Genomic DNA, 26,609 nt, shown 5'->3' with positions numbered 1-26,609 from the left:
AGATCAGGCTCTGATCTCAAACTGTTGTGCTGCTAACTGCTCAGCTCTGCTGAGCCCAGCTGGCTGCTGGCATTGCCTGCTGGTTGACATCTTTGTCAGTGCTGTGGGCAGTGGCATTGAGGCACCCTCAGCAGGTCTGCTGCTGACACCAAGCTGTGTGGTGCTCAGGACTCACTTGAGGGCAGGGATCCATCCAGAAGGGTCTTGGCAGGTTTGAGAAGAGAGCCAGAGCCAACTGCAGGAGGTTAAACAAATCACAGTGCAAGGTCCTGCAGCTGCCTCAGGCTAACCCCAGACACAGGTTGAGAGCAGCCCTGAAGAAAGAGCCTTGGGGGTGCTGAGCAGCTCCCCAGGAGCCAGCAGTGCCCTCCTGCAGCCCAAAGGCAGCTGTGTGCTGGGCTGCAGCCAGAGCAGGGTGGGCAGCAGGGCAGCAGAGGGGATTCTGCCCCTGGGCTCTGCTCTGCTCACACCTCACCTCCAATCCTGCCTCCAGCTCTGGGGTCCCCAGCAGGAGAAGGACACAGAGCTGTGGAGTGAGGCCAGAGGAGGCCACAAAGATGCTCCAAGGGCTGGAGCAGCTCTGCTGGGAGCACAGGCTGAGGGAGCTGGGGCTGTGCAGCCTGCAGAGGAGAAGGCTCCAGGGGGACCTCAGAGCTGCCTGCCAGGAGCTGAAGGGATCCTGCAGGAAGGCTGCAGAGAGACTTTTGCTGAGGGGGTCTGGAGCCAGGCCGAGGGGGGATGGTTTGAAGGTGAGGCAGAGCAGGGTTAGAGTGGAGCTGAGGCAGAAGCTCTTCAGTGTGAGGGTGGTGAGAGCCTGGCCCAGGCTGCCCAGGGAGGCTGTGGCTGCCTCCTGCCTGGATGAGACCTTGAGCAGCTGAGCCTGGTTGAGAGCTGTCCCTGCCCATGGCAGAGGGGTTGGAGGGGATGATCTCTGAGCTCCTTTCCAGCCTGAGCCATGCTGGGAGGCTCTGATTTCAGGCACTCTGCAGGCATTGCTGCTTTCTGTGAGCTCCTCTGCTAATGGGCTCCGTTTTTAGCCATGGCCTCATTTCTGTGCCTGCCTGCAACTGAAATGTGGGGTTTTGGGCTAGGGAAGAGAGTCCCCTGTCATCCTCAATGAAACCTGAGCTTAGTTGGGGTTTTTTTGAGTCTCCACTAGGCACCAGCTTGATGGGAGAGTGTGACAGGGGGGCATGAGGAGCTTGAACTCAATTATCCTGCAGGTAACCTCACAGCACAAGAAGCTGAAGCATTCCCCTTGAGAGCAGCAGCATGGGCCATGAGCTACTCTGTGCTTCTTTGGCACCCTGGGACAAATGAGGAGCAGCTGAAGGAGTTGGGGTCCTTCAGCCTGGAGAAGAGGAGGCTGAGGAGAGACCTTCTGGCTTTGTACAGCTCCTTGCAAGGAGGTTGGAGCCAGGTGGGGGTTGGTCTGTGCTCCCTGGTAACAAGTGACAGGAGGAGAGGAGCTGGCCTTGGCTTGCACCAGGGGAAGGTTTAGGTTGGACATTAGGAGAAAGTTCTCCACTGAAATGGTTCTCAAGGGCTGGAACTGTCTGCCCAGGGAGGTGGTTGGATCCCCATCCCTGGAGGGGGTTTAAAAGATGGAGAGATGTGGTGCTGAGGGCTGTGGTTTGGCCCCAGCCTTGGGAGAGGTAGGGAGAGGTTGGAGTGGATGATCTCAGAGGCCTTTTCCAGGCAAATGATTCTGTGAGCTCAAGCCTGGACACTTGTTTGCTGCTCCTTTCTGGTGGTCATGGTCTCCAAACTTCTCTCTCTTCGTCCACCCTTCTGAGCTTGTAAACCTCTAACATAAGATCCTATAACTAAGGGGTACCAAGAGGGTTTCTTGCCTTGGTGTCACCTTGTGGAGTCTGCCAAGGTGGCTTTGGCCATGGCACAGCAGCTGGGGGAGCTGTGCAGGTAAAGCAGTGAAGAATCACAGGCAGCATCAGCTTGGAGGGGGCCCTCAAAGGTCACCTTGTCCAGCCCCACTGTGGTCAGCAGGGACTCCTCCAACTACAGCAGGTTGCTCAGGGCCACATCAAGTTTGACTTTGAATGTCTGCAGGGATGGAGCCTCAAGCACCTCCCTGGGCAGCCTCTCCCAGTCTCTCCCCACCCTCACTGCCAACAATTTCTTCCTCATCTCCACTCTCAGTCTGCCTTCCTCAAGCTTCACTCCATTACCTCTTGTCCTAGCACTCCCAGCCCTTGTCAAAAGTCCCTCCCCAGCAATCCTATACTCACTTCAGCTACTGGAAGGTTGCTCTGAGGTCTCCCTGGAGCCTTCCTCTTCTCCATGTTGAACAGCCCCAACTCTCTCAGCTGCTCCCCACAGGGGAGGTTCTCCAGCCTCTGGTCATCATCATGACCTCTTCTGGACCTCTCCAGCAGCTCCAGGTCCTTCTTGTGCTGGGGGCCCCAGGGCTGGAGGCAGTGCTGCAGGTGGGGGCTGAGCAGAGCAGAGCAGAGGGGCAGAATCCCCTCCCTGTGCTGCTGCTCTCCCTGCTCTGGCTGCAGCTCAGCACTCAGCTGGCTCTGGGCTGCCAGGGCCCAGTGCTGGCTCCTGGGGAGTTTGTCACTACCTGACACCCCCAGGGCCTTCTCCTCAAGGCTGCTCTGGAGCTAATCCTCACCCTTGGGGTTGTCCTGACCCAGCTGCAGGAACCTTGCCCTTGGCCTTGTTGACCTTCCTGGAGCTGGCTTGGGCATAGCTCTGCAGCCAGCCTGGGTCCCTCTGGACGGGTCCCTGCTCTCCAGTGGCTCTCAGGTTTGTTGCCTGAAGCAGCAGCTCTGCTTTTCTCTCCAGCACTGTGTTGGCTTTACCTGGCAGAGCTCTTTGCTGAGATCCAGCAGCAAGGCTGAACAAACCAGCACCTTGCCTCAGGAGAGGTGCACAGATCACGGCAATTCCTTCCACTAATTTCATCTCCCAGCCTCTCTATTGGGCAGAACCTTTCTGCCAGGGAGGGAGCTGCCTTGTTTCCATGACAACTGAGATCATGTCACTGATACTGGGGCAAAAAAATAACACCCCAAGCCTGAGTGCTCACAGCTTCCTCTGTGAGATGGAGCTGTGAGCAGCCAGCTCTCACCACATGGCTGCAGGGGTGAAGGGGGCTGAAGGAAGCTGAGGCACATCCTTTCTCCCTCTGCCTTGCTTTGAAGTGGCAACAGACTTGGTCACAAATGATCTTTAGAGCTGCTGATGTCACTGCTACAGCAAGGAGGTGTCTTGCCCCCAGCACAAGGACCTGCAACTGCTGGAGCAGGTCCAGAGGAGGCCACCAAGATGATCAGAGGGCTGCAGAACCTCCCCTGTGGGGCCAGGCTGGGAGAGTTGGGGCTGTTCAGCCTGGAGAGGAGAAGGCTCCAGGGAGACCTTAGGGGCAACCTTCCAGTGCCTGAAGGAGGATGCAGAAGAGCTGGGGAGGGATTTTGACAAGGGCTGGGGGTGCCAGGGCAGAGGGACAATGGCTTTGAGCTGGGAGAGGGGAGATTGAGACTGGAGATGAGGAAGAAATTGTTGAGAGTGGGGGTGGGGAGACTCTGGCACAGGCTGCCCAGGGGGGCTGTGGTTGTCTCCTCCCTGGAGATGTTCAAGGCCAGGTTGGGCTGCCTTGAGCAGCCTGTGCTGGTGGGAGGTGTCCCTGCCCATGGCAGAGGGTTTGGAACTGGATGAGCTTTGAGGTGCCTTCCAGCCAGCTCTAAGGTCTCCCTGGGGCCTTCCCTCCTCCAGGCTGAGCAGCCCCAGCTCTCCCAGGCTGTCTCTGTAGCAGAGTTGTGTGGAAGTGAACAGTTTGGGCTAAAGTGCTCATGGCTGTCTTGATTTCATCCTGCACTCCTCATCCCCTTGATCCTTTTAGAAGCCTTCAGTGTGGGGAGGATGGTGTGAAGCTGGCCTTGCCATGGTGCTGCCCAGGCAGATCTGAGTCCTGCAGTTTGGTATTTCAGTGCTGGTAGCCAGGCTGGAAAACCTCCAGCCCCTGATGGTGCTTTAGTAGCCTTAATGCTGTCCCTGTGAAAGCAGCAGGAAAACAAAGGGAGCTGGAGGGGCAGTTTGCTGTGCTCTAATTAAGGCTTTTAATTGTTTCCCAGCTCTGCATCATCCACACAGATTTCTAACATCCTGGCACAGCTTTGCTCTGCCTGGGAGGAGAGAGAGGCACAGGGGGGGGAAAAAAAACAACTGGTGAGGGAGAGGTGTGCTGAGAGGCCATGGAAGCAGTGCAGCTGGAGACAGCTCTGCCCAGCAGCACCTGGGGGGAGTGGGGGGATGAAGGGCACCAGAATCAGCACCAGAACAAGAGGACACAGTCTCAAGCTGTGCCAGGGGAGCTTTAGGCTGGATGTTAGGAAGAAATTATTCACAGAGAGAGTGATTGGCCATTGGGATGTGCTGCCCAGGGGGGTGGTGGAGTCACCATCAGTGGAAGTGTTTAAGAAGAGCCTGGATGAGGCCCTTGGTGCCATGGTTGAGTTGATCAGGTGGTGCTGGGGGATAGGTTGGACTGGATGATCTCGAAGGTCTTTTCCAACCTGGTTATTTCTATTCCTGTTCCATTCTATTCCTATTCCATTCTATTCCTGTTCCATTCTACTCCCCAGCATGGGGCTGTGGTTTCATTTGGGGAGCATCTTGTTCAGGGGGACCCTGGTGGGACTTGATGGTCTGGAAACCTCAGAGGAGGTTGTGGTGAGGTCAGTGTTGACAGATCCATCAGATGGGCTGGGCTGGAAGGGACCTTAGAACTCAGCCAGCTCCAACCCCCTGCCAGGGACCCCAGGGACCAGCTGCTCCAACCTCTCTAGGTGCTGGTGGAGTTGGAAGGAGCTGAGCCAGCAGCCTGCCAAGCTGAGGCTGAAACTGCCCCATGGAGGGACTGCACTGCCTCCCTTGGAGGTGATTCCAGTGTGCAACTCTCCTCATGGGCAACTGCTGCTTCTTGAGGGAGTGCAGAGCTGGTGATAGAGGCCATCCATGAGCCCCAGAGCCCCTGCAGCACTGTTTGTGCTGGCACTGGGGGGGGCTGCTTGCACAGCCCAGCCCTGCAGTCTGGCAGGCTCAGCAGAGCCCAGCCCCTGGCAGCCAGGAGCTCTCTGCAGAGGCAGCGACTCAGTAATGAGCTTCAGTTTGCACCGATAGCCCTCAGTGAGCATCACTCCCTTGCCCCCAGTGCTCCCAGTGCTCCCAGTGCTGCCTGTGCCCCAGTGCCGCCCTGCCCCCAGTGCTCCCAGTGCCGCCTCTGCCCCCAGTGCTGCCCTGCTGCCTGCTCCCTGCCTCGCTGCTGCAGTGGGAAGTGTTGCTCTCTGGTGTTCATCCCGCGGGGCTGGGACCCGCTGCGTGATGGCCCTGCGGGGCTGGGACCCGCTGCCTGCCGGCCCTGCGGGGCTGGGACCCGCTGCGCGATGGCCCTGCGGGGCTGGGACCCGCTGCCTGCCGGCCCTGCGGGGCTGGGACCCGCTGCGTGCTGGCCCTGCGGGGCTGGGACCCGCTGCGTGATGGCCCTGCGGGGCTGGGACCCGCTGCGCGATGGCCCTGCGGGGCTGGGACCCGCTGTGCGATGGCCCTGCGGGGCTGGGACCTCCTGCGTGATGGCCCTGCGGGGCTGGGACCCGCTGTGCGATGGCCCTGCGGGGCTGGGACCCGCTGCGCGATGGCCCTGCGGGGCTGGGACCCGCTGCCTGCCGGCCCTGCGGGGCTGGGACCCGCTGTGTGATGGCCCTGCGGGGCTGGGACCCGCTGTGTGATGGCCCTGCGGGGCTGGGACCCGCTGCCTGCCGGCCCTGCGGGGCTGGGACCCGCTGTGTGATGGCCCTGCGGGGCTGGGACCCGCTGTGTGATGGCCCTGCGGGGCTGGGACCCGCTGTGCGATGGCCCTGCGGGGCTGGGACCCGCTGCGCGATGGCCCTGCGGGGCTGGGACCCGCTGCCTGCCGGCCCTGCGGGGCTGGGACCCGCTGTGTGATGGCCCTGCGGGGCTGGGACCCGCTGTGTGATGGCCCTGCGGGGCTGGGACCCGCTGCCTGCCGGCCCTGCGGGGCTGGGACCCGCTGCGCGATGGCCCTGCGGGGCTGGGACCTCCTGCGTGATGGCCCTGCGGGGCTGGGACCCGCTGTGTGATGGCCCTGCGGGGCTGGGACCCGCTGCGCGATGGCCCTGCGGGGCTGGGACCCGCTGCGTGATGGCCCTGCGGGGCTGGGACCCGCTGCGTGATGGCCCTGCGGGGCTGGGACCCGCTGTGTGATGGCCCTGCGGGGCTGGGACCCGCTGCGTGATGGCCCTGCGGGGCTGGGACCCGCTGTGTGATGGCCCTGCGGGGCTGGGACCCGCTGTGTGATGGCCCTGCGGGGCTGGGACCCGCTGTGCGATGGCCCTGCGGGGCTGGGACCCGCTGTGAGATGGCCCTGCGGGGCTGGGACCCGCTGTGAGATGGCCCTGCGGGGCTGGGACCCGCTGCGTGATGGCCCTGCGGGGCTGGGACCTGCTGTCTGCCGGCCCTGCGGGGCTGGGGCCTGCCTGGCTCTGCTGTGCAGTGGGGAGGTGCCAGGAGGCTGTTCCCAAGGCAATGGCACAGCTGGATTAAGTAGCCCAGCTCAGGGTGCATCACGCTCAGGCTTAACCAAGTTCTTTAGCACCCCACTCAGCTGCCTAAACTGGTGATTTGTAGGCTGCTGGTGCAGTTTGCATGCAAGGTATAAAAATAGTGTCAGCTACTGAGTCCTCTCCACAGCCTATATCTGGCATAATGGCCTGTGTCATCCCCACACTGCTGCTAACATCAGGGAGAGGAGGATCATAGAACCTCAGAAGGGTTTGGGTTGGAAGGGACCTCCAAAGGTCATCCAGTCCAACCCCCTGCAGTCAACAGGGACATCACTGGATCAGGTTGCTCAGAGCCCTGTTGAGCCTCACCTTGAATATCTCCGGGGCTGGGGCCTCAACTACTTCTCTGGGCAGCCTGTGGCAGTGTTCCAGCAGCCTCCTGGTGCAGAACCTGTCTGCAGTTTGAAGCCATTGCCCCTGGGCCTGTCCCTGCAGGCCCTTGCAGGCAGTCTCTCTCCACCCTTCTTGTTGCCTACTTCAGGTGCTGGAAGGCTGCTCTATGGTCTTCCCAGAGCCTTCTTTTCTCCAGGCTGAACACTCCCTCAGCCTGTCCTGTAGCAGAGCTGCTCCAGCCCCATGATCATTTTTGTGGCCCTCCTCTGGGCCCTCTCCATCAGCTCCATGTCCTTCCTGTGTTGAGGGCTCCAGAGCTGCACACAGTTACTCCAGGTGAGGCCTGAGCAGAGTGGCAGAATCACCTCTCTGGCTCTGCTGGCAATGCTGCTTTGGATGCAGCCCAGGCTGTGGTTTGCCTTCTGTGCTGCAGTCTCACACTGCCTGCTCCTGGCCAGCTTCTCCCCCCTCAGAACCCCCAAGTCCTTTACCCCAGGGCTGATTTCTCTCCCCTCCTCCTCCCCCAGCCTGCATTGAGAGTGAGGATTGTTCAGCCCAGGTGCAGGACCTGCACTTGATCTTGTTGAGCCTCATGAGGTTCCCCTTGGGTCACCTCTCCAGCCTGCCCAGGTGCCTCTGGATGCCCTCCTGTCCCTCTGGTGCCATCTGCACACTGCTGCTGGTGCCTGGGTCCCTCTGCCTGTAGCATTGATAAGTGTTGCACAGCACAGGTCCCAGGACAGACCCCAGAGGCCACCACTGCCGCTGCTCTCCAAGAGCTGGCTCCTGGTGCTGCTCAGCTGTATCCAGAGGCAGGAGGTTAAGATGTTCCCCATCCCTGGCTTGTAAGTAGGAATTTCTTCCAACAGGGAAAATGTTTTCTTCTGCCTCCCATCAGGCTTCCACTGAGCAAGCAGGAAAGGTGGCAGGAACCAGCCCTGGGGTTGATGTGGGACCCTGTCAGGGTGGAGGGAGACTGTTTACAAGGTGTGGTGGTTTTAGGCTGTGCCTTTAACTTCTGAGTTGCTCTGGCAAAGTTAATGCTGGGGGGGGAAACTTCAACCCACCACACAAGGGCCTGCAGGGACAGGCCTAGGGGCAATGGCTTCAAACTGCAGACAGGTTCTGCACCAGGAGGCTGCTGGAACACTGCAACAGGTTGCAGCCCCAGCCCTGGAGATACTCAAGGTAAGGCTCAACAAGGCTCTGGGCAACCTGATGCAGTGGAGGATGTCCCTGCTGACTGCAGGGCATTGGGCTGGATGGGCTCTGGAGGTCTCTTCCCCTGACAGTGTGCCTTTATCCTGACAGACCTTGCTTGCCTCTGTGGTGCTCTCTGGAAGCACCATGACAGAGCCTGCAGGAGCCGCGGGCAGCGCCTGCCTGCAGGAGCCGCGGGCAGTGTCTGCCTGCAGGAGCCGCGGGCAGTGTCTGCCTGCAGGAGCCGCGGGCAGTGTCTGCAGGAGCCGCGGGCAGTGTCTGCCTGCAGGAGCCGTGGGCAGTGCCTGCAGGAGCCGCGGGCAGTGTCTGCCTGCAGGAGCCGCGGGCAGTGTCTGCAGGAGCCGCGGGCAGCGCCTGCAGGAGCCGCGGGCAGTGTCTGCAGGAGCCGCGGGCAGCGCCTGCAGGAGCCGCGGGCAGTGTCTGCCTGCAGGAGCCGCGGGCAGTGTCTGCAGGAACCGCGGGCAGAGCCTGCCTGCAGGAGCCGCGGGCAGAGCCTGCAGGAGCCGCGGGGAGTGCGAGCCTGCAGGAGCCGCGGGCAGTGCGAGCCTGCAGGAGCCGCGGGCAGTGTCTGCCTGCAGGAGCCGCGGGCAGTGCCTGCCTGCAGGAGCCGCGGGCAGAGCCTGCAGGAGCCGCGGGCAGTGCCTGCCTGCAGGAGCCGCGGGCAGAGCCTGCAGGAGCCGCGGGCAGTGCCTGCCTGCAGGAGCCGCGGGCAGAGCCTGCAGGAGCCGCGGGCAGTGTCTGCAGGAGCCGCGGGCAGAGCCTGCAGGAGCCGCGGGCAGTGTCTGCAGGAGCCGCGGGCAGTGTCTGCAGGAGCCGCGGGCAGTGTCTGCAGGAGCCGCGGGCAGTGTCTGCAGGAGCCGTGGGCAGTGTCTGCAGGAGCCGTGGGCAGTGCCTGCAGGAGTCGCGGGCAGTGTCTGCCTGCAGGAGCCGTGGGCAGTGTCTGCAGGAGCCGCGGGCAGAGCCTGCCTGCAGGAGCCGCGGGCAGAGCCTGCCTGCAGGAGCCGCGGGCAGAGCCTGCCTGCAGGAGCCGCGGGCAGTGTCTGCCTGCAGGAGCCGCGGGCAGTGTCTGCAGGAGCCGCGGGCAGAGCCTGCCTGCAGGAGCCGCGGGCAGTGTCTGCCTGCAGGAGCCGCGGGCAGTGTCTGCAGGAGCCGCGGGCAGAGCCTGCCTGCAGGAGCCGCGGGCAGTGCCTGCCTGCAGGAGCCGCGGGCAGTGCCTGCAGGAGCCGCGGGCAGAGCCTGCCTGCAGGAGCCGCGGGCAGTGTCTGCCTGCAGGAGCCGCGGGCAGTGTCTGCCTGCAGGAGCCGCGGGCAGTGCCTGCAGGAGCCGCGGGCAGTGCCTGCCTGCAGGAGCCGTGGGCAGTGCCTGCAGGAGCCGCGGGCAGTGCCTGCCTGCAGGAGCCGCGGGCAGTGCCTGCAGGAGCCGCGGGCAGTGCCTGCCTGCAGGAGCCGCGGGCAGTGTCTGCCTGCAGGAGCCGCGGGCAGTGTCTGCCTGCAGGAGCCGCGGGCAGTGCCTGCCTGCAGGAGCCGCGGGCAGTGCCTGCAGGAGCCGCGGGCAGTGTCTGCCTGCAGGAGCCGCGGGCAGCGCCTGCAGGAGCCGCGGGCAGTGCCTGCAGGAGCCGCGGGCAGTGCCTGCAGGAGCCGCGGGCAGTGTCTGCCTGCAGGAGCCGCGGGCAGTGCCTGCCTGCAGGAGCCGCGGGCAGTGTCTGCCTGCAGTAGCCGTGGGCAGTGTCTGCCTGCAGGAGCCGCGGGCAGAGCCTGCCTGCAGGAGCCGCGGGCAGAGCCTGCAGGAGCCGCGGGCAGTGCCTGCCTGCAGGAGCCGCGGGCAGTGCCTGCAGGAGTCGCGGGCAGTGTCTGCCTACAGGAGCCGCGGGCAGTGTCTGCCTGCAGGAGCCGCGGGCAGTGCCTGCAGGAGCCGCGGGCAGTGCCTGCCTGCAGGAGCCGCGGGCAGTGCTTGCCTGCAGGAGCCGCGGGCAGTGCCTGCAGGAGCCGCGGGCAGTGTCTGCCTGCAGTAGCTGTGGACAGTGTCTGCCTGCAGGAGCCGCGGGCAGAGCCTGCAGGAGCCGCGGGCAGTGCCTGCCTGCAGGAGCCGCGGGCAGTGCCTGCAGGAGCCGCGGGCAGTGCCTGCCTGCAGGAGCCGCGGGCAGTGTCTGCCTGCAGTAGCTGTGGACAGTGTCTGCAGGAGCCGCGGGCAGTGCCTGCCTGCAGGAGCCGCGGGCAGTGTCTGCAGGAGCCGCGGGCAGTGTCTGCAGGAGCCGCGGGCAGTGCCTGCAGGAGCCGCGGGCAGTGCCTGCCTGCAGGAGCCGCGGGCAGAGCCTGCCTGCAGGAGCCGCGGGCAGTGCCTGCCTGCAGGAGCCGCGGGCAGTGCCTGCCTGCAGGAGCCGCGGGCAGAGCCTGCAGGAGCCGTGGGCAGTGCCTGCAGGAGCATCCAGTTCCAACCCCCTGCCACGGGCAGGGACACCTCCCACCAGCCCAGGCTGCTCAAGGCCTCATCCAGCCTGGCCTTCAACACCTCCAGGCAGGGGACATCCACAGCCTCCCTGGGCAGCCTGTGCCAGGCTCTCCTCACCCTCACTCTCAACAATTTCTTCCTCATCTCCAGTCTCAGTCTCCCCTCTCCCAGCTCAAAGCCACTGTTTCTCATCCTGCCACTCCAAGCTCTTATCCAAAGTCCCTCCCCAGCTCTCCTGGAGCCCCTTTGGGTACTGGAAGTTGTGTTTCTCTGTCAGCTCCCCAGCCCCTCTGTGGGTGTTGAGTTTTCCTTTCCTCTTCCTTCCCAGCTGCTGGGAATGGAAAGAAGTGAGCAAGGTGAGGAGGAGGAGGAGGAGGTGCTGCAGGGTGTGAGGCTGCTGCTTCCCTCGTCCCAGGAAGTCCTCTCTGCCAGCTCCAGGCTAATTTTAGCTGCCTCCACCTGATGGTGCCTGGCTGTCCTGGTTTGTTTTAAGAACCTGGCCTGCAGCCACTGATAGATCACAGCCAGGGCAGCAATTATCTCTTCCTGCCTTAACTAAAGAGCTGCTCAAGTCTTACTGCTCCAGTGAACTCCAAACCCCTCTCCATCTGATGGCAGCAAACCAGCCCCAGCAGATGCTTGTCTTGGTGGGGGTCCTCCTCTCTGAGCACTTCCTGGGAGGCCAAGGGGATGAAGCCACTTTGTTTGCAGAGCTCCCAGCCCTCTTGGCTCCCTCCTTGCTTTTCCTGCACACACAATCTCTTTCCCAGGAGTTTGAAAGAAGCCCAGAGGGCAGAAAGTGAGGGCAGGGGCTCTGCCATGCCTGCTGCAGGAGTGCTCCCCAGGGAGCAGCCTTCTGCTGCCTTGCTGCAAGGACTGAGGAGCAGGATGCAGCTCTGCTGCTGACGTGAGGGAGGGCAGGGGGATACAAACTGCAACCCAGGAGGTTCCACCTGAAGATGAGGAGAAACTCCTCATCCCTGGAGGTGTTAACACCTCCTCTGCTCTGCCCTGCTGAGGCTGCAGCTGGAATACAGCACCCAGTTCTGGGCTCCCCAGTTGCAGAGGGCCAGGGAAGTGCTGGAGAGAGTCCAGGGCAGGCTGGGAAGCTGCTGAGGGGCCTGGAGCAGCTCTGACAGCAGCAAAGGCTGAGAGCCCTGGGGCTGAGAGCCTGCAGAAGAGCAGCCCCAGAGGGGAGCTGAGCAATGCTCAGCAAGAGCTAAAGGAGCTGTGGGGGGCAAGGGGCTGGGGCCAGACTCTGCTGAGTGGTGCCCAGGGCCAGGCCAAGGGGCAATGGGCACAAACTGGCACCCAGGAGGTTCCACCTGAAGAGGAGGAGAAAGTTGTTTGTTGTGAGGGTGCTGGAGGCCTGGAGCAGGCTGCCCAGAGAGGTTGTGGAGTCTCCTGGTGTGGAGAGCTTCCAACCCCCCCTGGGCACTGTGCTGCTGGGCAAGCTGCTGGGGGAGGCCTGCTGGAGCAGGGGCTTGGACTGGGTGAGCTCCAGAGCTCCAGTCCAACCATGCTGGGATTCTGTAAGTGGGAATTTTTCCTCTGTTCAGGAGCTGGCCCAGAGGAAAACTGAACTAGGGAGAAGGTGTGGGAGTGCCAGGAGCTCATCTGTAGTCCTTTTTCTGGCCTTCAGCCCCCTCCTGCCTTGCCTGTATTTGTTTACCCCTGAGCACAGGACTCTGCTCAGTGCTGGAGCAGCCCAAGGGGTGGACTCTGCTCTGAGCCCAGTGCTGGAGCAGTCCCAGGGGTGGGGAGGGTATTTCTTCCCAGAACATCAGCCTTGTCCTGTGGCCAGGGAGGATGGCTGGGCCTGAGTGATAAGCCCTGCTCTTCCGCTCCAGCTTGTCTGAGGAGGTGGTTGTGGTGCCCAACAGTGAGGTCAGCACTTGAGAAGCCTGTCTGGAAGCCTTGAGCTTGTCCACTTGGAGGCCTTTCTTCCTGTCTAATTTGGGCAGTGCTGCATTCTTGGAGCCCTGCCTGGGGACTGGAGAGCTTGTGAAAATTCCTGCTAACGAGGCTGTGGCCCTGCAGCACTCACTTGGTGCACTTGGAGACACTCATTAATCAACTGTGAGGCCTCCCTAGCAGACTCTTCGCTGTGGCTCCAGAGTAAAACCCTTCCTGTGGGTCACCTCAGCCACTTCAGGTTGTTTGTCATAGGAATAAGCCTCTGTACCTCCCAGAATGGACAAGAATGGACCTGTTGGAATGGATTCAGAGAAGGCCCTGAAGATGATCAGAGGGCTGCAGAACCTCCCCTGTGGGGACAGGCTGAGGGAGTTGGGGTTGGTCAGCCTGGAGAGGAGAAGGCTCCAGGGAGACCTTAGAGCAGCATTCCAGTACCTGAAGGGGGCTCCAGGAGAGCTGGGGAGGGACTTGTTACCAAGACATGGAGTGAGAGGACCAGGGGTGATGGCTTCAGACTGGAAGAAGTTGCACTGAGCTTGGACATTAAGAAGAAATTCTTCCCCATGAGGGCAGTGAGGCACTGGAGCAGGCTGCTCAGAGGAGTTGTGGGGGCTCCAAGCCTGGAGGTGTTGAAGTCCAGGTTGGATGGGGCCTGGAGCAGCCTGGGCTGGTGGGAGGTGTCCCTGCCCATGGCAGGGGGTTGGAACTGGCTGATCTCTAAAGTCCCTTCCACCCCAAACCATTTGATGATTCCCTTGATTCTGTGAATGCTTTCTTTTCCTCTTCCTCTCCTGCAGAAGCAGGATGGTGGCAGGAGGGGACTGGTCTGAGTTCCTTCAGTGCTGTGCCTACTAAAGGTCTTTGTCCTCAACTTGCAGGAGTCAGAGTCTGAGAACAAGCTGGATGGAGAGACAGCATCAGACAGTGAAAGCAAGTCTGAGTTTGGAGGCTCAGCCCCAGTGCCCACATCAGATGACACTCCAGAGGTCCTCAACAGAGCTCTCTCCAACCTGTCCTCAAGGTAGCACCCACTGGGCATCGTTTCCCTCTGCTGCCAGGCCCCTGCATCCCCCCTGTGCTTCTCCTGTCCCTGCACTGGGTGCTGGGAGCTGAGGGAGCAGCTCTTGGAAGCTGTCCCTCGCTGGGGTGCAAGCAGGAAGGTGGCTCTGAGGGTGGAGGTGGTGAGGAGAGCAGTGCAGTGCTCAGGGCTGCTGTGTGTGGCAGAGGAGCACTGCAGGAGGGCTGCCTCACAGCCTGGCCTTGGCAGCTGAAGAGAGGCCTTGGGTAGGGCTGCAGCCACTTGGGTTTAGCTCTGGGCGCAGCCCCTCTGGCAGCAGCCCCTCTGGCAGCAGCCCTCAGCTGTGGCTCTGAAGCCCTGCTTTGACTTCTGCAGAAGTGCAGGGGGAAAAGCATGGGGCTGTGGCCAGGATTTAGGATGTTCTCTCCAGCCCAGGGGAGGAAGGAGCAGTGCTGGCTGCTGTGAGGGTGGGGGAGGCTCAGGGCAGGCTCTGTACAGCACAGCAGGGCCCTTGTCTCCTCTGGCAAAGAGGCAGAGGAGGGGTAGTGGTCCCCATTCTGTGTGGAGTTGCCATGCAGCTTGTCCACCAGGTGGGCAGCCTGTGGCAGAGCAGGAGCAGACACTCTGCTGTCCCATTTCAGTGCCCTGGCACTAGTGAGGTTCACAGCACAGGAGAGGCTGAGCTGAGCCAGAGCTTGGCAGCTCTTGCAAGCAGACCTTCATCAGTGGAGCAAGGTCTCTCTGCAGCTCTGGAAGGAACCTTGGGGCTTGCAGAGCTCAGCTTCCTTCCAGTGATGCTGAGGCAGCAGAAGTGCTCTCCTGCTGCCTTGCTTTGTTTGGACCTTCTCTGCATCTTTTTCCCTCCTAGATGGAAGAACTGGTGGGTGAGAGGCATCCTCACACTGGCCATGATCACCTTCTTCTTCATCATCATCTACTTGGGACCCATGGTCTTAATGACAATAGTAAGTGAGGAGCCCCAGTGTTCAGAGTGGGAGAAGGGGAGGAAGGTTCCTGGGAGGGTTGCTGGAGTGGGCAGCTCACAGCCTCATGGTTCAGAGGTTCTTCCTCAGCTTGCTGGGTCTCTGTGTCCATGGAGGAACCCTGGAAGGAGTCTGTGACCCCCAGCCCTGCTGCTCAGCCTCTGGCTGTAATTGGAACTGAGACAAGAGGTTGTTGGAAACCTCCTGCAGGGAAAGGGGAAGGAAAACCAGCATGGTGAGCTGGTCATGTTGGGTCAGGAGCCTCCTGCCAGGCTGAGGGTGACTGCTGAAGTCTCTTTTGCTCTGCACATGCCTGTTGTGTGTCTCCTTGGGGAGAGAGAGGATCCAGCAGGCTGTGCTAGAGCTGCTGGGTGTCTGTCTGTGCAGGTCATGTGTGTCCAGATCAAATGCTTCCACGAGATCATCACCATTGGCTATAATGTGTACCACTCCTACGACCTGCCCTGGTTCAGGACACTCAGCTGGTGAGTAAGGAGCTGCTGCCTCTGCCCAGGCCTGTGTGCCCCAGGCATGCTGCTTCTCACTGCACACAGGGGCCAAGGGGATCATCTGGCTGCCTCCAGACCACACAGCCTGGGATTGCTCTGTGCTGTTCAGCCTGGAGAAGAGAAGGCTCCAGGGAGACCTCAGAGCAGCCTTCCAGTAGCTGAAGGAGCTCCAGGGATGCTGAGGAGGACTTTTGACAAGGGCTGGGAGTGCCAGGATGAGGAACAATGGCTTTGAGCTGTGAGAGGGGAGGTGGAGACTGGAGATGAGGAAGAAATGCTTGAGAGTAGTGGCAGGGGAGAGCTTGGCACAGGTTGCCCAGGGGAGGCTGTGGCTGCCTCCTGCCTGGAGGTGTTGAAGGCCAGGCTGGATGAGGCCTTGAGCAGCCTGGGCTGGGGGGAGGTGTCCCTGCCCATGGCAGGGGGTTGGCACTGGATGAACTCCAGCTGAAGCCATTCTATCATTCTGTGACTATGTGTAGATGAAAAGCCTCCCAGCTCTTGAGAGGTCAGTATCTTGGAATCACAGAATTGTTCTGGTTAGAAGAGTCCTCCAAGGTCACCACCATGGCCACCAAACCATGGCCCCAGTGCCATGGCCACAGGGTTCTGGAACACCTCCAGGGCTGGGGACTCCACCACCTCCCTGGGCAGCCTGGGACAATCCCTGAGCACTCTTGCAGCAAAGAAATGTTTCCTCCTCTCCAACCTAACCCTCCCCTGGCACAATTTCAGACCATTTCCTCTCCTTCTGTCACCTGAGACTAGGGAGCAGAGCCCAACCCTGCCCCAGCTCCAGCCTCCTCTCAGGGGGCTGTAGAGAGCCAGGAGGTCTCTCCTCAGCCTCCTTTTCTCCAGGCTGAACACCCCCAGCTCCCTCAGCTGCTCCTCCCCAGCCCTGCTCTCCAGACCCTTCCCCAGCTTCCTTGCCCTTCTCTGGCCCTGCTCCAGCCCTCAAAGTCCTCCTGGCAGTCAGGAGCCCAACCCTGAGCCCAGCCCTCAAGCTGTGGCCTCCCCAGTGCCCAGCCCAGGGGCACAATCCCTGCCCTGCTCCTGCTGCCCACTCCATTGCTGCTCCAGGCCAGGCTGCTGGTGACCTTCTTGGTCTCCATGAAGCTGTCATTTCTCAGCTGGGGGCAGTGAAGTTCTGTCACTTGCAGAGAGCCTCCTGCTGTGTGGCAGAGCAGTGCTGGCTCCTCAGGGCTCAGTCACTTGCTGTGATTCACCAGAGGCCTTTTCAGGGTTCCTGCTAATGAGCATCTGCCTTCTCCACAGGTACTTCCTGCTCTGTGCCAACTACTTCTTCTATGGAGAGACTGTGACAGATTATTTCTTCACCCTGGTGCAGAGGGAGGAGCCCCTGAGGATCCTCAGCAAATATCACCGCTTCATTTCCTTCGCCCTCTACTTGACAGGTAGAGACCACCCTGGGCACTCTTGGCTGGGCTGGTGGGAAGGGATCTCCTTCAGCTGCTCTTCTCCTGAGTCTTGTGGCCAAAGCACTATCCACAGAAGATTCCCTCTGTAGCCTGGCTGCATGGTCTGGGCAGTGCTGGTAAATCTCTTAGGTGAGGCCCTCCGTAATCTGTGTGGGGCAGCCAGGGTTGGTGGTTCACCTCCAATCCTGCCTCCAGCTCTGGGGTCCCCAGCAGGAGGAGGACACAGAGCTGTGGAGTGAGGCCAGAGGAGGCCACAAAGATGCTCCAAGGGCTGGAGCAGCTCTGCTGGGAGCACAGGCTGAGGGAGCTGGGGCTGTGCAGCCTGCAGAGGAGAAGGCTCCAGGGGGACCTCAGAGCTGCTGCCAGGAGCTGAAGGGATCCTGCAGGAAGGCTGCAGAGAGACTTTTGCTGAGGGGGTCTGGAGCCAGGCCAAGGGGGAATGGTTTGAAGGTGAGGCAGAGCAGGGTTAGAGTGGAGCTGAGGAAGAAGCTCTTCAGTGTGAGGGTGGTGAGAGCCTGGCCCAGGCTGCCCAGGGAGGCTGTGGCTGCCTCCTGCTTGGGGGTGTTCCAGGCCAGGCTGGATGAGGCCTTGAGCAGCTGAGTGTGGCTGAGAGCTGTTCCCTGCCCATGGCAGGGGGGTTGGAGTGGATGATCTCTGAGGTCCCTTCCAGCCTGAGCCATGCTGGGATTCCCCTCTCCAGGTGTTCCCTGAGGCAGTGGTGTTTTGTGGCTCCACAGGCAGTGTTTTCTCAATCTGATTTGTGAAGTCCTGGGGAGCCCTGCAGCATTTCCCACTGCTGCAGATCCATTTCCAGCATTTCCTTCTCCTCTCTCTCTCTCTCCAGGTTTCTGCATGTTTGTCCTGAGCCTGGTGAAGAAGCACTATCGCCTCCAGTTCTACATGGTAAGTGCAATGCAAGGCCTGGCTGCTCCCAGCTGGGGGCAGAAGGAATAATGAAGGCTGCTTGGAAATGTTGTGTAGAGGACAAAGTGTCAGGAGCAGCTTCTCTGCTGGCTTTGTGCTCGTGCTGCCTGGCAGCAAGGTTCCTGTGGGCAGAGTGGGCTCTTAGCAAGCCTGAACCTCCCTGCACACAGGGATCATCTTCTCTCTGCACTGTGGAAGCTCTTCAGAAGCCTTCTGCAAGCTGAGAGGAGAGCACAAAGCTCCTCAACCCTGGTTCTGAGGGTAGATCACCACCAGGGTTAATTGGCTCTGTCCCCTCTTCCCAGGTGTCAGTGAGACCCTGCTTGTGTCTGAGCTTTCCAGCAGGCAGCACACAGAGCCTGGGTAGCTCTCAGTCTTCTCCTCCTCTGCCACAGTCAGAAGGCTGAGTGGGATGGATGAAAATCTTTTCATTGAGGGTGGGGAGACACTGGCACAGGCTGCCCAGGGAGGTTGTTGGTGCCTCCTGCCTGGGGGTGTTCAAGGCCAGGCTGGATGAGGCCTTGAGCAAGCTGAGCTGGTGGGAGGGGTCCCTGCCCATGGCAGGGGGTTGGAACTGGCTGAGCTTTGAGGTCCCTTCCAACCCAACCCAGACAGTGACTGTTGCAGATGTGTGGGATAGGGGTGGGCTGAAAACAGTTGGAGCCACACTAACAATGGAACCCAGGAGGTTCTACCTTGACATGAGGAGAAACTTGTGCTGGAGGCCTGGAGCAGGCTGCCCAGAGCAGTGGTGGAGTCTCCTGTGGAGAGCTTCCAGCCCCTCCTGGATGAGTTCCTGTGTGAGCTGCCCCAGGTGACCCTGCTTTGGCAGGGGGGTTGGACTCAAAGCTCCCCAGAGGTCCCTTCCAACCACTTCCATTCAGTGATTTCTAAGTCTCCCCAGTGGAGGTCAGCTCTGGGCTTGAGCAGAGCAAGCCCCAGAATGACTGCTGCTGCCTGTTCCCTGCCCTTCCTGTCTCCCTCTTTGTAATGAGGGAGTGCTCTTCTGCAGGAGCCTTCCAGGGGCTGGGGGGCAGCTTCTGCTTGCTGCCAGAGCTGCCTGCTGCCTGTGGGCTGGGTGGGCTGCCTGCTGCCTGTGGGCTGGGTGGGCTGCCTGTGGGCTGGGTGGGCTGCCTGCTGCCTGTGGGCAGGGTGGGCTGCCTGTGGGCTGGGTGGGCTGCCTGCTGCCTGTGGGCAGGGTGGGCTGCCTGTGGGCTGGGTGGGCTGCCTGTGCTTAGGGTGGGCTGCCTGCTGCCTGTGGGCAGGGTGGGCTGCCTGTGGGCTGGGTGGGCTGCCTGCTGCCTGTGGGCAGGGTGGGCTGCCTGTGGGCAGGGTGGGCTGCCTGCTGCCTGTGGGCAGGGTGGGCTTCATGCTGTCTTCTCTTGCAGTTCGGCTGGACCCACGTGACGCTGCTGATCGTGGTCACCCAGTCACACCTCATCATTCACAACCTCTTTGAAGGGATGATCTGGTGAGTTGCTGTGGTGGGTTAAAGAAGAGCAGCCCCAGAGGGGAGCTGAGCAATGCTCAGCAAGAGCTAAAGGAGCTGTGGGGGGGCAAGAGGCTGGGGCCAGGCTCTGCTGAGTGGTGCCCAGGGACAGCACAAGGGGCAAGGGGCACAAAGTGGCAGCCAGGAGGTTCCCTGTGAAGAGGAGGAGAAAGTTGTTTGTTGTGAGGGTGCTGGAGGCCTGGAGCAGGCTGCCCAGAGAGGTTGTGGAGTCTCCTGGTGTGGAGAGCTTCCAACCCCCCATGGCATTGTGCTGCTGGGCAAGCTGCTGTGGGTGCCCTGCTGGAGCAGGGGGCTTGGCCTGGGTGAGCTCCAGAGCTCCCTTCCCATCCCCAGCATGCTGGGAATCTTCTGTTGTCTGATCCTGGCACTCTGCAAAGGCTTGGTTCTTCTCCCATCTAGGTTCATTGTGCCCATCTCCTGTGTCATCTGCAATGACATCATGGCCTACATGTTCGGGTTCTTCTTCGGCCGCACGCCGCTCATCAAGGTTGGTGGCACTTGGGTGGATCAAGCACCCCCCAGTTTGGCTCCTTTGGGTCTCAGCCCTGTGTTCCCTCATCTCCACTTCTGTGGGTTGTGGTGGGGCTGAAGCAAACCTCTACACTCAGCTTGGTGCCTCCAGTCTTGGAGGCTGTGAAGCCCAGCAAAGCATTTCACACAGCCGTCGGTGTCAGGGGGTTGGCCTCCATGATCTCCAGAGGTCCCTTCCCACCCCTAACATCCTCTGATCCTGTGTCAGCTTCTGACCCTGCTCTCCTGTGTTGGTCCTTGGCACCAGTCTGTGTGTGCCTCAGCAGCTCCCAGGTGGGGGAGGGCCATGTGGGTGTGTGGAGGGGCCTGGTTTGTGATGACCTTCTCTCTCCTCTGGCAGCTCTCCCCAAAGAAGACCTGGGAGGGCTTCATTGGAGGATTCTTTGCCACTGTTTTGTTTGGATTGCTGGTGAGTGACAGCAGAGTGCTGCTGCTTTCCTTGGGCTTTGCCCTTCCTAGGGTAACAGCTTTGGGTCTACAAAGGGCAGTCAAGCTTTCAGCTTCACCAGCCCTTGTCAGAGACTTTCCATGGCTGTGTCCTGTGTACAGCTGTGCAGGTGGAGCAGAGTTCTGGAGGAGGTTTTGTGTCCTTCTCAGCCACTGTGCCTTACAACAATCACCCTTGAAATGCTCTCCCTGCTGCTGGGTGAATGCTGTGCTCCACCACAAGGGCTGTGTGCAGAAATGGCCTCAAGCTGCACCAGGGGAGGTTTAGATTGGACATTAGCAGAAACTTCTTCACTGGAAGGGTTCTTGAAGACTGGTCCAGGCTGCCCAGGGAGGTGGTTGAATCCCCATCCCTGGAGGGGTTTCAAAGCCACAGAGATGTGGTGCTGAGGCACAGGGTTTAGCCCCAGCCTTGGCAGAGTTATCATAGTATCATAGTATCATAGTATCATTCAGGGTTGGAAGGGACCATAAGGATCATCTAGTTAGAGAAAGGTTGGACTCAATGACCTTAAAGGTTCTTTCCCCCCAGATGATTCTGTGATTCTAGTTCCCTCTTGGAACACTCTCATGTTTCTGGGGTGATCTCTGTGGCTGGTTGTTTCCATCCTCCCAGCCCAGTGGTGCAGCCTGTCCCTGTGGGGCTCTGCTGCCTGCCTGCAGAGCAGAGCCACTGACTGAAGCAAAAGGCTTCCTCTGCCTTTAGCCCATTACTGCTTCTCAGGAGAGTAATCTTCTTAATGAGGCTTGGGAGGGTGGCTCCTCTCTCCTTGAGTGGCCTTTTCCCTCCAGGCTGGCTCTGCTGCACTGCTCAGGATAGGCTGACTCTGCTTCCCCCTGCTGCCTCTCCTCTGCTCTCTCCTTGCAGCTGTCCTATGTCATGTCTGGGTACCGCTGCTTCACCTGCCCGGTGGAGTTCAACAACGACACCAACAGCTTCACCGTGGACTGTGAGCCCTCTGAGCTCTTCCAGCTGCAGGAGTACAACATCCCCCTGGTGCTGCAGTCCGTGGTGGGCTGGGTAGGACTCCTCCCTCTCTAGTGGACCTTATTTGTTGGGATGGGAATGCTAAGGACAGAGCTCAGGGCTTTAGTTTGATGGCTTTTGAAGGAACATGCTGAGGGGTGATGGTGCAGCCGTAGAGAGGAGGAATCTGGTGGTGCTCTGTGGTGGTTGAAGGCCCAAAGGAGTTGTCCCCAAGACTGGTGGGATATTAACTGACTTGAAGGTCAGTGGCAACCTGGGCTCCATCCAAAGCAGCATGGCCAGCAGGTGGAGAGAGGGCATCCTGCCCCTCTGCTCTGCTCTGGGGAGACTTCACCTGCAGGGCTGTGTCCAGCTATGGGACCCCCAACACCAGGGAGACCCTGAGCTGATGGAGAGGGCCCGGAGGAGGTCACAAGGATGATCAGAGGGCTGGAGGGCTATGGGGACAGCCTGGGGGAACTGGGACAAAGAGAAGGCTCCAGGGAGACCTTGGAGCTGCATTTCAGTAGCTGCAGGGGAGCTACAGGCAGGCTGGGGAGGGACTGCTCAGAAGGGGCTGTGGGGGTAGGCTGAGAGGCAATGGTTTGAAACTGAAGCAGGGCAGAGTTAGGTTGGACATCAGGAGGAAGTTCTGCACCATGAGGGTGGTGAGACACTGGGACAGGCTGCCCAGGGAGGTGGTTGAGGCCCCATCCTTGGAGACATCCAAAGTCAGCCTTGCTGTGTCCCTGGGCAGCCTGCTGCAGCTGGAGCTGTCCCTGCTGAGTGCAGGGGGTTGGACGAGATGCCCTTGGAGGGTCCCTTCCAACCTGCTGCTTTCTGTGAATGAATGGATCTGTAAAAACCTCCTGAGCTGAAGCCTGGAGAGCAGAGAAAGAGGGGCAGGCAGTGGACATTGCTGTTCCCCTTGCAACTCCTTCCCTGCCCTGTGCTCCCCCCTGCAGAAGACCGTCCGGATGTATCCCTTCCAGATCCACAGCATCGCCCTCTCCACGTTTGCCTCCCTCATTGGGCCCTTTGGAGGCTTCTTTGCCAGTGGCTTTAAAAGGGCCTTCAAAATCAAGGTGAGGATGGGGCAGGACATTTCACTCTTTGGAAATGTGGCAGTTCTAGGCTGATGCCTAGAAAATGTTATTCTGGGGGGGTGGGGGTGATCTCAACCCACCACAAGAAAGCAGAGGGGGAGTGGTTGGTGGCACACCCTCAGCACTCCCTGTGCTCCAAGGAGTGGCAGGGAAGGCAGGGGAGCTGTGTTTGCTCACAGATCAAGTGCTGGAGCAGGTCCTGGTGGCTTTGATTGAATGGGAGGAGAGACCTTGAAGTGTCAGCTGTGACTTTCTAAACCCTGCTTTGGGGCAGAACTTGAGGCAGAGGAAGCCCAGGCAGGAAGTTTTGCAATCTGGGGCTTCCCTTGGGGTCTTGCAGGCTGGCCTGATGCAAAGACTTCAGTTGAGATGCCTTGGAAGGTAAGGCAGGGCTGCAGGAGACAAACATTAGCCTGCCCTAAGCCTTGAGTGACAGATCTGAGCTAAGCCTTGATGGCTGCAGGAGACCAACATTAGCCTGCCCTAACCCTTGAGTGACAGATCTGAGCTAAGCCTCGATGGCTGCAGGAGACAAACATTAGCCTGCCCTAACCCTTGAGTGACAGATCTGAGCTAAGCCTTGATGGCTGCAGGAGACCAACATTAGCCTGCCCTAACCCTTGAGTGACAGATCTGAGCTAAGCCTTGATGGCTGCAGGAGACCAACATTAGCCTGCCCTAACCCTTGAGTGACAGATCTGAGCTAAGCCTCGATGGCCCTCAGGCCCTGGTAGCCTGCCTGGAGGAGAAGCCAGGTAGAGAGTCAGAGTCTTCTTAGCCTTGACTTTTGCCTCCTGGGAAGGATTAGAGCAGGGCTGTGAGGTGCAGAAGCAGCAGAGGGGGCTGGAGCCGCTGACTGCAGCCCCTGCTGCTGTGCACAGGACTTTGCCAACACCATCCCGGGGCACGGGGGCATCATGGACCGCTTCGACTGCCAGTACCTGATGGCCACCTTCGTCAACGTCTACATCGCCAGCTTCATCAGGTACTGCTCTGCCGGCCTCCAGGGGGCCCAGGCTGGGCCCAGGGGCAGCTGGGTCAGCCCCTCAGAGGGGCATCTGGAAATACACACCAGAGAGCAGCTGGAGGCTGGAAGCATCAGAGGCTTGCTTGGGTTGCCAAAGCTTCCTAAGGTCAGCTGAGCTCACCCAGCCCCACCGTGGCCACCACACCCTGGCCCCAGGGGCCATGGCCACAGGGTTCTGGAACACCTCCGGGGCTGGGGACTCCACCACCTCCCTGGGCAGCCTCTGCCAATCCCTGACTACTCTTGCAGCAAAGCAATGTTTCCTCTTCTCCAGCCTGACCCTCCCCTGGCACAATTCCAGGCCTTTTCCTCTCCTTCTGTCACCTGAAATGAGGGAGCAGAGCCCAACCCCCACCTGGCTCCAGCCTCCTGTCAGGGAGTTGTAGAGAGCCACAAGGCCTCCCCACAGCCTTCTCTCATCCATGCTCAACACCCCCAGCTCCCTCAGCTGCTCCTCCCCAGCCCTGTTCCCCAGACCCTTTGTTTCCCTTCCCTGGTCCTGCTCCAGCCCTCAATGTCCTTCTTGGAGTCAGGAGCCCAACCCTGACCCCAGGATTCCAGGTGTGCCCTCAGCAGTGCCTGGGGTAGGATCTTTGAGCAGGGTCATGCAGAGCTGGAAGCACAGCCTCCCTCCTTTCCCAGTCCTCAATTATTCCAGTCCCTCTGGAACTCCCTCATGTCCCTTCTGCATCCCTGTGAGTCCTGAGCAGGGTCCTCAGTGTCCAACCCACAGAAAAATCTTTCTTTGTGGCATGGCCAAGGGTCCTGCAGCCAGGCATGGGGAGGGAAGCCTGGAGGTGCCTGGGGGATGTACTGCAGGAGCTGAGGAGCTGCCTTGGTGTGGCTGCTTGGACTTTCTAGGCAGAGCATCTGCTGCTGAAGGAAGATGCACAACCCTCTGGACACAGAGGGGGCTTGAGGGTTGCTTTGGTTGTTGTTGCCAGTTGAGCATCCTGTGCCTTTGAATCCATTTCCTCAGCTCAAATGGAGTTAAGCTCCCTGGGCAGAGCTGGGGAACTGGCTGCTGCTTGGATGAAGTTGGGTTCCCAGTGATGGAGGTTTAGCAGCCTGACTCATGGAGAATCATAGAGCCCTAGAATGGGTTGGGCTGGAAGGGACCTCAAAGCTCAGCCAGTGCCAGCCCCCTGCCATGGGCAGGGACACCTCCCCCCAGCCCAGCTTGCTCAAGGCCTCATCCAGCCTGGCCTTGAACTCCTCCAGGGAGGGGACATCCACAGCCTCCCTGGGCAACCTGTGCCAGACTCTCCCCACCCTCACTGCAAAGAATTCCTTCCTCATCTGCAGTCTAAATCTGCCCTCCTTGAGCTTCAACCCCTTGTCCCTCATCCTGTCACTACAATCCCTTGTCAGAAATCCCTTCCCAGCAGCACTTCCCTTCCCTGCAGCAAGCAGCACCCTGCAGTGCTGTTACCTTTCCATCTGTTCCTCATAGGCATTTTTCTGTGCCTCCATTTCTTTTCCTAGCTTCCAGAGAGGGGACAGCCACAGCCTCCCTGGGCAGCCTGTTCCACTGCCTCCCCTCTCTTACTCTGATGAATGTCTTCCTCATCTGCAGGCTCCATCTCCCCTCTCCCAGCTCAAAGCCACTGTCCCTTGTCCTGGCACTCCCAGCTCTTATCCAGAGTCCCTCCCCAGCTCTCCTGGAGCCCCTGCAGGCACTGGGAGGCTGCTCTGAGCTCCCCCTGGAGCCTCCTCTTCCCCAGGCTGAGCAGCCCCATCTCCCCCAGCCCTTCCCTGTAGCCAGACTTCCCCAGCAGCTCTAATTGTGACGATTTCTGTCTTCCAGGGGTCCTAACCCAAGCAAACTGATCCAGCAGTTCTTAACCTTGAGGCCAGACCAGCAGCTGCACATCTTCAACACGCTCAAAGCACACCTGGTGGACAAGGGGGTGCTGGGCAGCCTGGAGGACGCATAGGCAGCTGGCTTGAGGGATCAGGACTGAAAGCAGGCAAGCCTCCTGGAGGAACCTCCTGGCTTGCCTGATTTAAGACAATAACAAGGCCTCATTTCACTGTAACTTTTCTTCCTCTCTTGGTAAATGTTTGCATTTGTGTTGGGATTTTTCCAGTTGTTTATAGAGCTTTGGTTCAAATGAGCGAATCTGGGCCGGGTGGCTGGCAAGGAGGTGAGGTTTGGAAGGGCTGTTGGCTGAAGGAGGAGGTTGCAAGTGTCCTCCTGGTCTGTTCTGAACCTTTTGGGGGGGCAGGGGGTGGGCAGAGCTGGAGGTTCCCTCTCGGTGTCTGGGTGCACAGGGCACCACCTCTGCCCTGCGTGGGGAGCTGCACGGCTGCCCTGGCCCTGGTGCCAGGCTCTGTGCACCATGGCAGCTCTGGGGACCATCATTTCCTCCCCTGGTAGCTCTGACTGTGATGCTCATTCCCCCAGGCAGCCACCCTGATGCCTGTGTGCAGCCTCCTTGCAGAGGCTCTGGGGGGTGGAGGAGGATCTCGTCCCGGCCCAGCCAGGCACCTGCATCTCTGGGCCCTCGCTGGCTCCTGCAGCGCCTCTCCCATTCCCCCCCCCACCCCTCCCACCCCCTCCCAGCTGATCTTTTGGCAGAGAAGAGCTGGATAATGAAATAACTAAACCAGAAATAGGCTGGGGACAAGGAGTGAAGGAGCTGGTGAGAATGTGGGAGGCTCCAAACCGGCTCAAGGGGAGAGGTTTTAAAGAGGGTGGAAGTTTCCTTGGGTAGTTCCTGCCAAGCAAGAAACCACCCTTGAAATAATTGGGTTCACTTTCTTCCTCCCCCCCCCCACCCCCACCCCCAAATAACCATTAAGAAGCCACCAAATAACCTTTGAGAGACACTGAACCACACTTGTTCATTTCTCCAGGGCTGGAAACCCCACGCTGGGATATTGGAATGGATTGAGGGGGGGAGGGAGCAGGGAGCAGTTTCCACCCTTGGTTTCTTTGGCTGAAGGTTGCTGGGTGGGGGCTCCAGCCCCTCCCCCCCCCTCCCCTCCCCCCAGCTGGGTATTTTGTGGGGGTTTTGTTTTCTTTCAGGGATCACGTTTGTCATCTTGTTTGTTACTTGAGTTGTAGATGTCAGTGCTGCTGAGTTTGTCATGGGCTGTGTTGCATTTCACTCTGGGTTCTGGCACCTGCAGGCCTCCTGTCCTGCTCTGCTTAACTGAATCTTGGTCATGATTAGTTTGTACTTAGAGAGCTGCACCTTCCCCCTCCCCCTGAGTCCTTTCCTTTGTCCTACTTTTGTATTATTTAAGAAGGAGAGCCCTCAAGATTGTAAAAGCTTTTCCCTTTTCCTTTCTGGTGATCAGATAGTGCAGAAGCTTCCCAAGCACAAAGGTGACTCTGATTTTGCTTCCTTCCATAGTTTGTGCATGAGAGATTGAGAGAGAGAGAGAGAGAGAGAAACTTCATCTTGTTTTAACCTGGGGAACAAGTGACAGGGAAAGGCAACACAGAATGACAGAAGTGCTTTGCTGTTTTCAACCACTTGCTGGCACTAACCTTGCACACAGCTATGCTGCAAGCTAAGCACTGATGGAGAATAAAGCACCTAAAAGCCATGCTCCAGGCTCTGCCCCTGCCACTGCTTCCTTCACCCCCAGCCAGCTGGAGTGCACCTCTGTAAA

At 59.8% G+C, this 26,609-nt stretch overlaps 1 protein-coding gene across 1 annotated transcript in view; it reads left to right on the top strand.

Moving 5' to 3' along the window:
* CDS2 (CDP-diacylglycerol synthase 2) overlaps positions 1–26,388 on the top strand; it is a 32,371-nt gene extending 5,983 nt beyond the window's left edge. Inside the window, exons 2-13 of the mRNA XM_068156499.1 lie at positions 13,406–13,548; positions 14,414–14,510; positions 14,916–15,013; positions 16,310–16,449; positions 17,318–17,376; positions 18,786–18,868; positions 19,307–19,394; positions 19,779–19,847; positions 20,754–20,906; positions 21,818–21,937; positions 22,840–22,943; positions 24,793–26,388. Coding sequence (XP_068012600.1) covers positions 13,406–13,548; positions 14,414–14,510; positions 14,916–15,013; positions 16,310–16,449; positions 17,318–17,376; positions 18,786–18,868; positions 19,307–19,394; positions 19,779–19,847; positions 20,754–20,906; positions 21,818–21,937; positions 22,840–22,943; positions 24,793–24,922 — 1,284 coding nt within the window. The 3' untranslated portion in view covers positions 24,923–26,388. The remainder of the gene's footprint in view (positions 1–13,405; positions 13,549–14,413; positions 14,511–14,915; positions 15,014–16,309; positions 16,450–17,317; positions 17,377–18,785; positions 18,869–19,306; positions 19,395–19,778; positions 19,848–20,753; positions 20,907–21,817; positions 21,938–22,839; positions 22,944–24,792) is intronic.
* The last annotated feature ends 221 nt before the right edge of the window (positions 26,389–26,609 follow it).

This window comes from Melanerpes formicivorus, unplaced genomic scaffold (genome assembly GCF_026170545.1).
Source record: "Melanerpes formicivorus ecotype bairdi unplaced genomic scaffold, bMelFor1.0.p_v2 SCAF_34, whole genome shotgun sequence".
Taxonomy (NCBI): Eukaryota; Metazoa; Chordata; class Aves; order Piciformes; family Picidae; genus Melanerpes; species Melanerpes formicivorus.
The sequence above is the reverse complement of the archived record's forward strand: the minus strand, read 5'-3'. Positions and strand labels throughout refer to the sequence as shown.